This window comes from Artemia sp. Qi Xiang Cuo, chromosome 14, assembly GCF_049724085.1.
Source record: "Artemia sp. Qi Xiang Cuo chromosome 14, ASM4972408v1, whole genome shotgun sequence".
NCBI lineage: Eukaryota > Metazoa > Arthropoda > Branchiopoda > Anostraca > Artemiidae > Artemia > Artemia sp. Qi Xiang Cuo.
Window position 1 is genome coordinate 12618410 of NC_142807.1, and position 13859 is coordinate 12632268.

At 34.7% G+C, this 13859-nt stretch overlaps 1 protein-coding gene across 1 annotated transcript in view; it reads left to right on the plus strand.

Moving 5' to 3' along the window:
* Papst2 (adenosine 3'-phospho 5'-phosphosulfate transporter 2) overlaps positions 1–12815 on the plus strand; it is a 34926-nt gene extending 22111 nt beyond the window's left edge. The window contains exons 5-6 of the mRNA XM_089100844.1: positions 1024–1205; positions 8675–12815. Of these exons, the coding sequence (XP_088956970.1) occupies positions 1024–1205; positions 8675–8840 (348 nt within the window). The 3' untranslated portion in view covers positions 8841–12815. The remainder of the gene's footprint in view (positions 1–1023; positions 1206–8674) is intronic.
* Positions 12816–13859: the final 1044 nt, after the last annotated feature.

Here is a 13859-nt window from a genome sequence, read left to right on the forward strand (position 1 = left end):
AAGGCCGTATCCAGATTAGGGTGGGTAGGGGGTCTGAACCCCTCCCCCGAAATGTTTATCCGACTCATAAAAACGTAAAAAAAAAATGAATATAAACACATTTTTTATGCGCTTTTAAAGTTTTTATATCCTCCCCACGAAAAGAAATCCTGGATACGGTCCTGGCCATGACATTTATAAGTGATACAGATATCTGCCATGAAAATCTGCTTAGTAAAAAGTACATTGGGCAGAGATATAGTCTTTGTAGTTACTTAAGTTTGATTAGCCAATAAAAGGTCCTAGTATCAGATATGCATTTTTTGTTTTTGACGTTGCCGCATATAATTCCAGTTCACAACACTTACCACAAACTACAAATGTCATGTTTTTGATTCTCATCGAATAAAAAAATGAAAATTAATATCTCAGTAATACAAAAGATAAAATTAGAAATTAATAAAATGCATCTATAAACAATTTCCAAAGGTTAAATTCAGATAATAGAAAAAGCCAAAATAATTTGTATACAATAAATAACCGAAAAAAGAACGAAAATCAAACCAGGTCAGATGAATAAAATTGAAAAGTCAGATACAAATATTTAAAGATTAAATAAAAATTCATTTGAGATAAAAATAAATAGATTGCCATGTTTTCCAGGGCATAAATAACTACAGGCCAAAGCCCCTCAGATTTTGACTTTCTGAATACATAGTTCATAATTCTTAATAGTATATTTATAGTTTTCTATCCTTGTCAAGGAACAGTATACAGGCCGTGGACCGTATAAATCCCATTAGCATTTACACTGCACGGAACATTTAATTTGTTAACTGTAGAATTGTTTGCAAACTTGTAAGCCTCATCTTCGAACGCAGCCCACTAAAATTCCAGGTCTATTGGGTTCAGTGATGGTGGTGGCCATTCAGTAGGTCCTTGTCTTACCCTTAAAATTCTCCGTGAGTGCTATCGCGGAGGTTTCCAGTTCCTATATACAAAAACAAGAAATTTTGCATTTTTAATGTTCTTTTTAATTTACAGTATCCTACTGAAACGTATGGGTATGGTTTTCTATTCTCATTGGCTGGATATTGTGGTGTCAATGTGGTTCTGACTTTAGTACGAACGTGTGATGTATTTACGGCTGTGACAGTGACGACATTCCGAAAAGCTTTGACGATTGCTTTATCTTTCTTCTTCTTTGAGAAACCTTTTACAATACAGTAAGTAATTCGCTTATATGAAGATCGTAATTAAAATTCGGTTATTTTAAAAATGCCTTGGCTTTCCCAATACCCAAGGCCTTCTCTATACCAAAGACGCTCCTTATTGTCAAGGCCTTCCCTATTCCCTAGGCAGTCCTTATAGCCAAGGCATTCCCTGTACCAACGACATTTCCTAAACTTGAGGTTTCCTATACCTAATGCCCTCCCTAAACTCAAGACATTCTCCATGAAGTTGATTGGATAAGCTTTTTCAGTGGGAATACCAAAAAAAAAAAAAAAATATGAAATCTTAATGTCATATAAATTGAAACTTATAACGAGTTTTTGTCTTTCATATATTTTAATTTTCTGCTTAGTTCGTGCTTTGGTTTATTAGGTTTAAGCAGAAAAAAATACCCATGGCGCAACTACCTGACTGCAATGCCGCCTTGCACAATTTTTTCTTTAAATTTTAGTCCGGTTATAGTTTGTGTAGTTTGTAAATAATTATTCACTAAAATATTATTACTTACTAATAATGATTTAATTAATTAATTTAATTTACTAATAATACAATTATGATATTAGACATAATACAGTCCAACTAGTCATCCTGCTTTGTTTTGGATGTTGAGCTTCAAACTCTCCAACAACGATTTGATTTACTAGAGGAATTTACTAACAATCTTGGCTGACAATTTTTTGCTAGCTCGTGGCAACGCAATTGTTAGTAAAATTGTTTGTTAACATTTTTTTTAAGAAGGTTGGAAAAACGGCAGAAGTTTATATATTAAAATATAGAAATATGCTTATCTTTAAAAACATAAAAAAATACCCAAGTATTCAAAATTGGGTTCAATATATATATATATATATATATATATATATATATATATATATATATATATATTGGGTTCAATAGATAATATATATATATATATATATATATATATATATATATATATATATATATATATATATATATATATATATATATATATATATATATATATATATATATATATATATATATATATATATATATATATATATATATATCTTCCTAGCTAATTTATCTATTATGGGTTGCCTCCCTATAGTAGCATAATATTTGTAGGCATGAATATATAATGAGTTGGATTTAATAGGCTTGAGACTGTCTGTGCATGATTTCAACTCCTGTTGATAGAAGATCATCGCCAAGTGCTGAAAACTATGTTGTGACCAAGATTGGCCCAGGATTGCACAAAGCCTCCATTGATGGAGGTCCCAGGGACTTCTTGCTGTCCGGTCCTAAGCCGGCTTAAGCACTTCGGTGTAGACTTGAGAAGATATGTGATCCCCGTCCTGCACTGGTATCCGGGATCCTTGCTTTTCCTGAGGCGAAAAAAATTTCAATGATTTAAAGAACATGAAAATTGGAACTTGGAATGTTACGACATTAAAAATTACTATCGTATTGACATTTTGACTGACGAACTCAGACAATTCGAACTGGATTTATTAGGAGTTTCAGAAACTCATATCCCAGGGGTAGGAAGCAAGAAATTAGGTGATATAGAATTTGTTTACTCAGGCAGGAAGGATGGGTTACATATACAAGGAATAGGGCTCATGATGAATAAGGAAGCTGCTAAGTCTTGTTTAGGCTAGGAAGGTATTAATAATAGAATACTAATTGCTCATTTTATGACTAGAAAGTTCAGGGTATCAGTTATAGTAGTATATACCCCTGTAGAACCGACTGATGGAGATACTAGTGACTCAGATGAATTTTACTTACAGTTACAGGAGCAAATAGACAAGGTCCCAGGTAGAAATATGATGTTATTGATGGGAGATTTTAACGCCCAGGTTGGTAGAAATAAGGATAGATGGTATCCCAGCTTAGGTAAATTTGGTGTAGGAAAAGAAAACAGTAATGGATACAGACTTTTGCAATTTTGTAGGTATAACAATCTAGTTATAACCAATACGGTGTTTGGTCATAAAATGGCTCATAAGCTAACATGGTACTCATGTGATGGTAAGACAACAAATCTAATTAATTGTACTGTTATAAATCAAACACTGGCAGGATTAATACAAGACGCTAGGGTGTATAGGGGTGCCGTTACAGATGTTAAAAGTAAAAATCATCATCTAGTAAAGCCAAGGGTTAATTTAAAACTAAAATATCGGAAGGGTAATTACCTCCCCGGAAGTTATGATGTTAGTAGACTCCAGGATGAGAATTTGAGAGAAACTTTCCAGGAACAGTTGAATACTAAACTTGAGAGTTAAAAATTTGATAATGTGGAAGATGGTTGAAATAATTTTATAAAAATAATTTGTGAAGTTGCTGAAGTTTTATTAGTGAAGAAAGCTATAACTGCATATAAGAATATTAGTGAAAAATCTCTAAGTTTAATATAAAAGAGAAAGGACTTGTACAAGAATTATCTGAGTGATAGATCGCATGAAAACAAAAGAAATGTAAAGAAAGTGGAGAAAGCATTGAAATATGAACTAAGGAGGTGTGAAGTGGAGGCCATGGATAAAATTGCCGAAGATTTAGAAGATGCAGCTAGACGGCATAATAGTAAAATATTGTACTGTCACGTTAACAAATTGAGAGGTAGTAGTCAATCCGGACTTGTCCCAGTTAAAGATAGGAATGGGGTGGCAATTAGCGATAAGGAAAAAACTAAAGCGAGAATGGCCGAACATTTTGAGAACTTGCTTAACCAAGATAGAGTTGCAGGAAAAGATATAGAGGAAAATTAAAAAGTTTGTGATGCCTTGGATGAGAAGGACGAGTTGTTTTGTGAGGGGGAATTAGAAACAGTACTAAAAGGATTAAAAAATAATAAGGCTCCAGGTGCTAATAGGGTGGTAAATGAGTTTCTTAAATATGGTGGCTCTGAGGTTAGAAATAAGTTACTGAAGATTATGAACATGATTCTTGAAAAATGGGAAGTACCTAGCGACTTTAGGAAAACCTTAATTAAACCACTGTATAGGAAAAGTAATAAAAGTGAGTGTAGTAATTATCGAGGCATTAGTCTGGTCTCTGTAGGTAGCAAATTGCTTTGTAATATTATACTTTTTAAACTAAGAGATGCCGTAGACAAAGTTTCAAGAGAAGAGCAGTGCGGTTTTAGAAAAGGTAGAAGATGTATTGACCAAATTTTCACTCTTAGATTAATAATTGAGATTTGCCTAAGTTTTCAAACACCTTTGGTCCTCAGTTTTATAGATTATGAGCAAGCGTTCGATTCTGTTGATAGAGGAGCTTTAGTAAAGGTTTTATCCTTGTATGGTATACCAGACAAATACATTAAAGTGATTAGTGCTATGTACGAGAATAACACTGCTGCTGTTAAGGTAGGAAATGAGGTTAGCAGCTGGTTTTGTATTAAATCAGGAGTTAAGCAGGATTGTGTTCTATCCCCCTTTATATGGATTATTTTGATGGACTTTGTTTTAAGGAGCACAGGAAAGGCAGTGCGAGACCACAGAATCAAATGGGGAAGAAAATATTTCCTGGACTTGGATTATGCTAATGATTTAAGCATCCTTGATGAAAGTGTGAGCAAAATGAATGAAGTTTTAGTGATTTTGTGAGTTCAGGGTGCTAGTATTGGTTTGAAAATTAATGTTAGGAAGACTAAGTCACTAAGGCTAGGAATAAGTGAAGATGAAAAGGTGACGATGGGTAACAGAAAGATGGATCAGGTGAGCAGCTTCACTTACCTTGGTAGTATTATTAGTAATGATGGTGGGAGCAGTGAAGATGCCAAAAGAGGAATAGCCAAGGCTCAGGGTGTTTTTTCACAGTTAAAAAAAAAGTCTGGAAGAATAGGAAGATAATTCTGCAAACCAAGATTAGAATCTTAGAAGCTACAGTGATGACAGTGGTCAAATATGGCTCTGAAGCATGGACGCTCCAAAAAGCGGATGAAGATTTTCTAGATGTTTTCCAGAGCAAGTGCTTACGTATTTTTCTGGGTACCCGGTTGACTGACCGTATATCAAACAGTAGGCTATACAGAAAATGTGGTTCAATACCGCTCTCTAGGGCTATAATGAAAGAAAGGTTGAGGTGGTTAGGACATGTTGTGCGGATGAAGGATGACAGATTGCCGAAGATTGTTCTTTTCGGCTAACCATCTAAGGATAAACAGAAAGCAGGTCGTCCCCGTCTGGGGTGGGAAGACGTCGTAAAGAAAGATTTAAAGGAAATGGGACCTTCATGGGCGGGTGTAAAAAGGGAGGCTTTGAATAGATTGGGGTGGAGGAGGAGCGTGCGTAGCTGTGTTGGCCTCAGGTGGCTCGGTACTGCAGTGAGCTGTTAGTAGTAGTAGTAGTATATATATATATATATATATATATATATATATATATATATATATATATATATATATATATATATATATATATATATATATATATATATATATATGTATACAGCATGTAGTATGCTGTCCTTTACGCCACAGTGTGACTCTATTATCTTGACGTTTCAGGAATATTTACTCGAACACAAAGGTGAAAAAACAAAAAGATTGCAGCCAAGGCTGTTTCCGGGGGCTGTCCCCCTCAAAATGTCTGTCCGACTTGCAAAAACATACAAAAAAAGGAATTTAAACAAATTTTTGATACATTTTTTTAAGTTTTTTTTTGTAAACCCCTCCCTTCCCCCTAGAAAAAATATTTTTGTAATTGTGATAGTTAGTGATAGTTAGTCAGAATTTATTATTATGGACCACTACTTAAATTCAAAATCTGGTCTGGACAAAGTAAGCATAGGTTAGCTTGGGAAAATCTTGGCAGCCAAATTAGACTAGTTCACTTTAGCCTGGTAGACCTACTGAGGATATGTGTCTCCTTTCTTTTACCCTTCTCATACCTCAAAGTACCTGAGGAGATAAGCATGCAGCAGTTCTTAGTCGAACAAAGTGGCCTTTTAGGACTTCCGTACTTTTTGGTAGCATCCAAATTATAGTAAATTGATACAGGGAGACATTCCTTGTGTTCTATCATTAGCAGGCCGTAGGACTTTGGCGACATCTTTTTTGGGATATATAATAGTTGTATAGTTGTTAGGAAAACCTTAATGGTTTTACTGTATTTTGCCCTAGAAAAAAACTTATTGGATTTCTTTTAAAATTTTCAAGTTGAAAATAGCGACAAAACCCTTAAAAGGATTTTTCAAAAACCTATGGATATGAAATTAGCATCCATTTTGTTTTTTCTGACACTAAACCTAGGTTCTCAGAGAAAACGTTTTTTATGGCATTTTAGACGCCAATTTTTGCGATTTTTGTTGTTTTGTCAATTAATTAGTTAAGGTGATAAAATCTAACTTTGTTGGACTGTTACGCGATTATTCCGGCAGTGTTTTTTTCTTCTTTTTTTAACACAACAACAACAACCACTAATATTGTTCTTTAGATGGAATATTTTTCTACGTGATCCTAGACTTAGGAGTATAAACGATAATTAAAACTATTATCCACAAAACTATGGCAATATTGACCGCCAAAATCGTTGGTGTCAGAAAAGTCCAAATTGAATCCTACAAGTTTCTGCTAATTTGGCTATTTACAATCTCCGTGACAGCATCAGCTAACAGTAGTTTTTGGGGTTGACTAAATCGGTTTTTATGAAATCTCATTGCAATAATTTAATTAAAAAAAAATCCGAATGTTTCGGTCCCATGTCCGGGAGCCTTTCTCAACGGGAAAAAAGCAAAAAAAAAAAAAAATTAAATTATAAAAAAAAGTTTAAGTAAGAAAAAAAAAACAGTTTTATTTAAAAATAACAAAAAAAAACGACAAATAAACACACCAAAAGAAAAAAATAAGTAGACAACTCATATTATAAGCAACTTCCAGCTCTGATGTTACCACATTAACACCTGTTTTTTTTTTCTCTCTTACTTAATTTTCCCCCCTTATTTCCCCGCTGAGAAAGGCTCCCAGACTTGGGACCGAAATATTCGGATTTTTTTTTTTTATTAAAGTGTTGTTTTGTTTTAAAATAAAAGTTCAAATAGGGATAAAATCCTTTTAATCGACAGTGTTTCACAAACAGTGATAGAAATTCACAAAAATACCAGATATTACAGTCACTGCATATGTGACCGAAATATCTGGTATTTTTTTTTAATTTCTATCATTGTTTGTGAAACACTGTCGATTAAAAGGATTTTATCCCTATTTGAACTTTTATTTATCGTCTTGGAAAGGCAGTGTGGTCTCCAAAATTATCTATGTTTTGTTTTTATTTTTTATTCACGGCTTTGTTGAAACTAAAACCCGTTTTTCTCGCCTAATTTTTCGTAAATGGAAAAGGAGCGTAGTCTAAGAAATTATTTACGTCTAACCTAAGGTGGTTATTCAGAATGTTTTCAGAGAATTCTGATGTCAAACATTTTCGGACTCACCAAAGAAAGCTGCGTCACTTACTGTTGTCAAAAATAAATTGTGCGTAAAATCTGATGCACTACTGTTGTCAAAAATAAATTGTGCGTAAAATCTGATGCACTACTGTTGTCACTTACTGTTGTCAAAAATAAATTGTGCGTAAAATCTGATGCACTACTGTTGTCACTTACTGTTGTCAAAAATAAATTGTGCGTAAAATCTGATGCACTACTGTTGTCAAAAATAAATTGTGAGTAAAATCTGATGCACTACTGTTGTCAAAAATAAATTGTGCGTAAAATCTGATGCACTACTGTTGTCACTTACTGTTGTCAAAAATAAATTGTGCGTAAAATCTGATGCACTACTGTTGTCAAAAATAAATTGTGCGTAAAATCTGATGCACTATTGTTGTCAAAAATAAATTGTGCGTAAAATCTGATGCACTACTGTTGTCACTTACTGTTGTCAAAAATAAATTGTGCGTAAAATCTGATGCACTACTGTTGTCAAAAATAAATTGTGCGTAAAATCTGATGCACTACTGTTGTCAAAAATAAATTGTGCGTAAAATCTGATGCACTACTGTTGTCAAAAATAAATTGTGCGTTAAATCTGATGCACTACTGTTGTCAAAAATAAATTGTGCGTAAAATCTGATGCACTACTGTTGTCACTTACTGTTGTCAAAAATAAATTGTGCGTAAAATCTGATGCACTACTGTTGTCACTTACTGTTGTCAAAAATAAATTGTGCGTAAAATCTGATGCACTACTGTTGTCAAAAATAAATTGTGCGTAAAATCTGATGCACTACTGTTGTCAAAAATAAATTGTGCGTTAAATCTGATGCACTACTGTTGTCAAAAATAAATTGTGCGTAAAATCTGATGCACTACTGTTGTCACTTACTGTTGTCAAAAATAAATTGTGCGTAAAATCTGATGCACTAGTTTCCGCTAAGACTGGGTTTAGGAGCATACTGGTTCCTGGTGCTGCTAAAACATTTTGTGATTGTACCTTAATTACTTTGAATTTGATTTTAATTTTTTTTAAGAGAAATTAATTATTTTTCAGGTATTTATGGTCTGGAATTCTAGTGCTTATTGGTATATACGTTAACTATTATGGGAAGACGCACAAATTGACATTTAGAGAAGTGGTTGTTCAATTGTTAAGTGGTATAGTACGTCTTGGGAGAACAGGAAGAAAAAAGAAAAATGAAACAGTATTTATTCAGTAAATTAAAGATGTGATTTGTTTTATCTTTCGACATCTCGGCCATCAACGGAATCAGACCTCTATTTTAATGGTTTGGCTTGCGTGGTATTTTTTAAGGAATAAGATTTGATTTAAATCATAGCTGAATTTAAATTCATTGTTTTTTTCTTATTTTATGAAGCAGTGGTGTCTCTGGTTAAGTTTTGTTTTATTGTCTAGGCTAATGGCTAATAAGGCTGGTAATTATTTAATTGCCAAGATTAGTGATATAGTGTCAGTTAGTTGATGGTGTTGTAAAGCTTAAAGAAAAAAATTTTCAAAGACTGAAATCATTGATCCATGTGTGACCTCAGAGGGCAGAGGGGGTGGGGCAAGGAGCTGGACATTTTCTTCCTCGTTAGACCAAATGTGTATAAACTGCGCAAAACTATGATACATTTAAAAAAAATTGGAATTTTCCAGAAACCAAAAAAAAATTGAATTATATCCCCCTTTCTGGCAAAATTGTTTAGTAGCTAGATAATAAAAAGAAGTTAGTTTGTAGTTGGATGATTTCGTTTTATTGTTGTAAATAATACATAAACTTGTGTCAGATGCTGGTCCGAAGTAAGTTCACACCTTACTTCAGATACGAAGTAAGAACGCCTTTGCTAACATCTGCAGTAGTAAAAATCGACTTGAAGATTTTAAGAGCAAAATAGCTAGTACATGTCTAAAGTGATAAACACCTCCACTCCCCCTCTGAGTGCGTGCCTGAATATTCTCAATTAAAATTGCGTTTATATAGGAGGGTTTTTTCACAATTATCAACAACAATTATTCTAGTATATACTGTTTCATATGACTTAAATCTGGTATATAGTTTTACGCTATATATTCTTTGAGCTTGAGGTGCTGAGGTATATTTAGTGCCACCAGTGGGTGCCACAGCTTTTATGAAGTAAATAAACCTGTTTGTTTATACTAGAATACACCTCTGCAAATGGTACCACCTCTGCAAATGGTACCAGTGGATGCTGTACCTTAGAAGTTTGTTTATACTAGAATACACCTCTGCAAATGGTACCACCTCTGCAAATGGTACCTCTGCAAATACACCTCTGCAAATGGTACCAGTGGATGCTGTACCTTAGAAGTTTGTTTCTCTATACCTATAGGGCACCTAGTGTATTCTAGGAGAGGTTGTCAATAATTTTCTCATTTTATGTTGCGAAGACCCCGAAGTTGCCAGTGTAGTGGTGTACCTAGGGTTCTGTAGTGCACCTACTCCTAGAACATGCACCTCCTCAATTGGTGGAATCTTTTATTCGTCACGGGAGGTTGGCTTGTCTTCTAATGGGTCATTTTACTTGTTATTGACTTGTAATCAGGGGATGTTAGGGTTTCTGTTTACAGAAATAAAACTCTGTGCTTTCCAACTCACCTTAAAGAAAATTGTGAGAGTCTTTTTCTCTTGGGCATAGCCACACAACTTCTTGACGTTTTTCACTTGTAACACTCTTTAGCTGTACAATAAACTTTTACAACAGTTTTGTTATTGCAAGGGTAAAATCCAAATACTTAGAAGGTTTTTGGACATTAAAAAGCCAATAAAGTAGAGATGAGTCTGTTGTTAGTTATTTATTGATGCCTTTATAGAAATTGAATCAGTTGACGGTCGTAGATGTTTTTTCGTTTGTATATATTGGTTGATGGTTACCCTTTTTACAGATTCGTTTTTGTTTCTTTACTGCCATGGAAGTTTCTTTCTGTTATTTTGTTTATTTATATATATTTATGATTTTTGTTTCTATTCTAAATTTAATTCTTTTTTAATTTAACGTTAGTTCAAACTATGCTGATGGGTGACCTCTTGATTAGTTCTTTTGCTCTTCCATGAGTTAACTTGAGTTCTACTCTATATCTTCCAACTATTTTATCACCCAAAATAAAAAATCGTAATTGGCTGCAAAATGTTTTTATTCTGGCATGCCAAATTAGCCAAAAGTACCTAAAATAATGAAAATGAAGTCCGATTGTTAGAATTTGTTAAGTGAAAACTTAAACTTAAAAAAATAAAACGAATAACAAAACTTAAAAGAAAAATAAAAAAAAGAAAACTTAAAAAAATAAGAAAAATTAGGAATTTAGTTTCAAAGTAAAAATCAACCGATTATTAGTGTCTCAATTTTTGACGGAGCTAAAGCATTGCGAATTTAACAAGCCACTTTTACTTATTTGTTTTCAAGGTTCAACTTGGCAACACGGACAAAAATTTGGCAATGCTCTAAAAAATGTGATAATGTTAAACAGCCAAAACAAATCTTAGTAAATCGTTGTTTTCAAGTATGAATTGACCTAAGGTGAATCCAGCGGGATGGGGGGGGGGGGGCAAAGAAAGGTTTTACCTGATGTCCTTGTTATTTTAAATTCGACGCTTGGTCTATTGAAGTTTAGTTGGACAATTTTTCTTCATCATTCCCATTTTTAATAGACTTATATTATGACTGCACCACTTTACTAAGGCTTTATCTGGAGTTTTTCTGATAATAGTAATTTTGTGTGAATTATATACATTTCTATGCCATGTTTTCCTCCAAGATATGCTTTATATTCATTTTGTGAGCCAGATTTAAACCCATCTAGTGAAAAAAAGGTTTTTGAGTGGTATTTGTTCCACTTTTGATACAGTTTGTTAGAATTTACATTTTATAATATGGGTCTTAAATACTTTTAAGAATTAAATAAATTTGGCGAAAAATTTCAAACGTACTTAGATCTATATAATATTATCATTCTGAATCATTATATACATTTAATGATTAGATAAGTTTCCAAACTAACTTTTTATTTTATCTGTCTGGCGTTATTTTGAGCAACCTTAACGATGCTGCCGATGAAAAAAGATGGCATAAAATCAACTATTTCATTTTTGAAATTCTAGAACTAACGTCTGGAACAAACGTTAATTGAATGAGGCCATTTTTTGTTTTTAAAAAAGAAAATAAATGTATTCTTTTTTTTTTAATGCTATTTTTCTATTGTATTCCTATTTTTTTTATTCTATACAGTGTCAAAGTGTGGTATCCCCAACCACGCATTGCACTTCCGGCCGAAGGCATTGAATCAGGAGATCGGAACCTGCGCAACGCAGACCTGTGGTCAGCATGCGGAAAAGTATACAGTGTCAAAGTGTGGTATCCCCAACCACGCATTGCACTTCCGGCCGAAGGCAGTGAATCAGGAGATCGGAACCTGCGCAACGCAGACCTGTGGTCAGCATGCGGAAAAGTATACAGTGTCAAAGTGTGGTATCCCCAACCGCGCATTGCACTTCCGGCCGAAGGCATTGAATCAGGAGATCGGAACCTGCGCAACGCAGACCTGTGGTCAGCATGCGGAAAAGTATACAGTGTCAAAGTGTGGTATCCCCAACCACGCATTGCACTTCCGGCCGAAAGCATTGTGTCAGGAGATCGGAACCTGCGCAACGCAGACCTGTGGTCAGCATGCGGAAAAGTATACAGTGTCAAAGTGTGGTATCCCCAACCACGCATTGCACTTCCGGCCGAAGGTATTGAATCAAGAGATCGGAACCTGCGCAACACAGACCTGTGGTCAGCATGCGGAAAAGTATACAGTGTCAAAACCGAGTTAAACAGTTTCTGAGAAGGGTCATTCACAATGAGATTTAGCCAACGCCGAACCCATTAATAATATGATTTATCTGATTGGCTAGTTTGACTACTAAATAAATTATCTCCGACAAGAAAAATATCATGAGTTTCTTTAATTTTATTGATATGATTTCTAACTTCTCCTACATTGCTTCCAAGCTAAGATTAAAAGATTGGTTAGCCCAACTATGTCGTACTTGCTGCCATTAACTTATCAAATGCAAACACACTCGTACTTTTCCAGTGCTTCTCCTAATCCAGAATTATTTTCCTTTCAATTAAAATTGATAGTTTATTTTTAGTAAGTGATTACTGTGTTTAAAATAAAATATATATGTATATCTATAGTACTTGCTATAAAATAAAAGAAGTCGCCCTTGTTAAATAATTCTTTTGATATCACAGATGCAAGAGAATGGACTGAATAGGACCTTTTCAGTTTTAATTGTGATATCAATGCAGTACTATAAAGGGCTCATTCGATTGGACATTGAAAGGGCTAGAGTTGAAAGGTCCGTAAATTATGTCTTTGAGGATGATAACCCCAACAGCCCTCAGTGCAAGGGCTGTAAGTTATTCCCCGGGGGTATTTAAGGCTTTTATAAAGCGTTGTCGTAGAAACTTCAAAATGGGCTCATTCGATTGGAAACTGAGAGGGCCTAGGGCCCTTTATAATTGTCGAAAGTGAGCGGAGGGCTAATGCCCCCCCCCCACGGCCGTCATTTCCGAAAACACTTCCGATCAAAATTTTGATATAGCCATTTTGTTCAACGTTGTTTGAAGGTCCTGAAATTATGTCTGAAGATGACAACCTCCCCCCCCCCCCAACTGCCCTCAGGGCAAGGGTTGTAAGTTATGCCCTTGGGGCATATAAGGTTCTTATAGAAAGCTTTGTCGTAGAAACTTCAAAAAGGGCTCATTTGATTGGAAACTGAGAGGACTAGTGCCCTTTTTATTAGTCGAAAGTTATCGGAGGGGAAACGCCTCCCCTCCCCCCCAAGCCTATCATTTTCCCCAAACCCTTTCAATTATAATTTTGAGATATCCATTTTGTTCAACATAGTTGAAAGGTCCAGAAGTTGTGTTTTGAGGATGACAACCTTTATGGGTTGAAACAAACCCCCAGAGCCAGGGAGCAAGGGTTGTAAGCTATGCCCCGGGGGCATTTAAGGTTTTTATGCAAGGGATGTTTGGTACTAACTTTAGAGGGAGCTCATTTGGTTGGAAGTGGGAGTTTTGGTTCCCTTTTAAGAGTCAAAAGTGACGGAGGGCAGCTAGCTCCCCCCTCCGACTACCCCTTTTCATCAAACGAATCTGATTAAAATTTTAAGATAACTGTTTTGCTCTAAATAGTCTAAAGATCATATAACAGTGCCTCTAGGGCT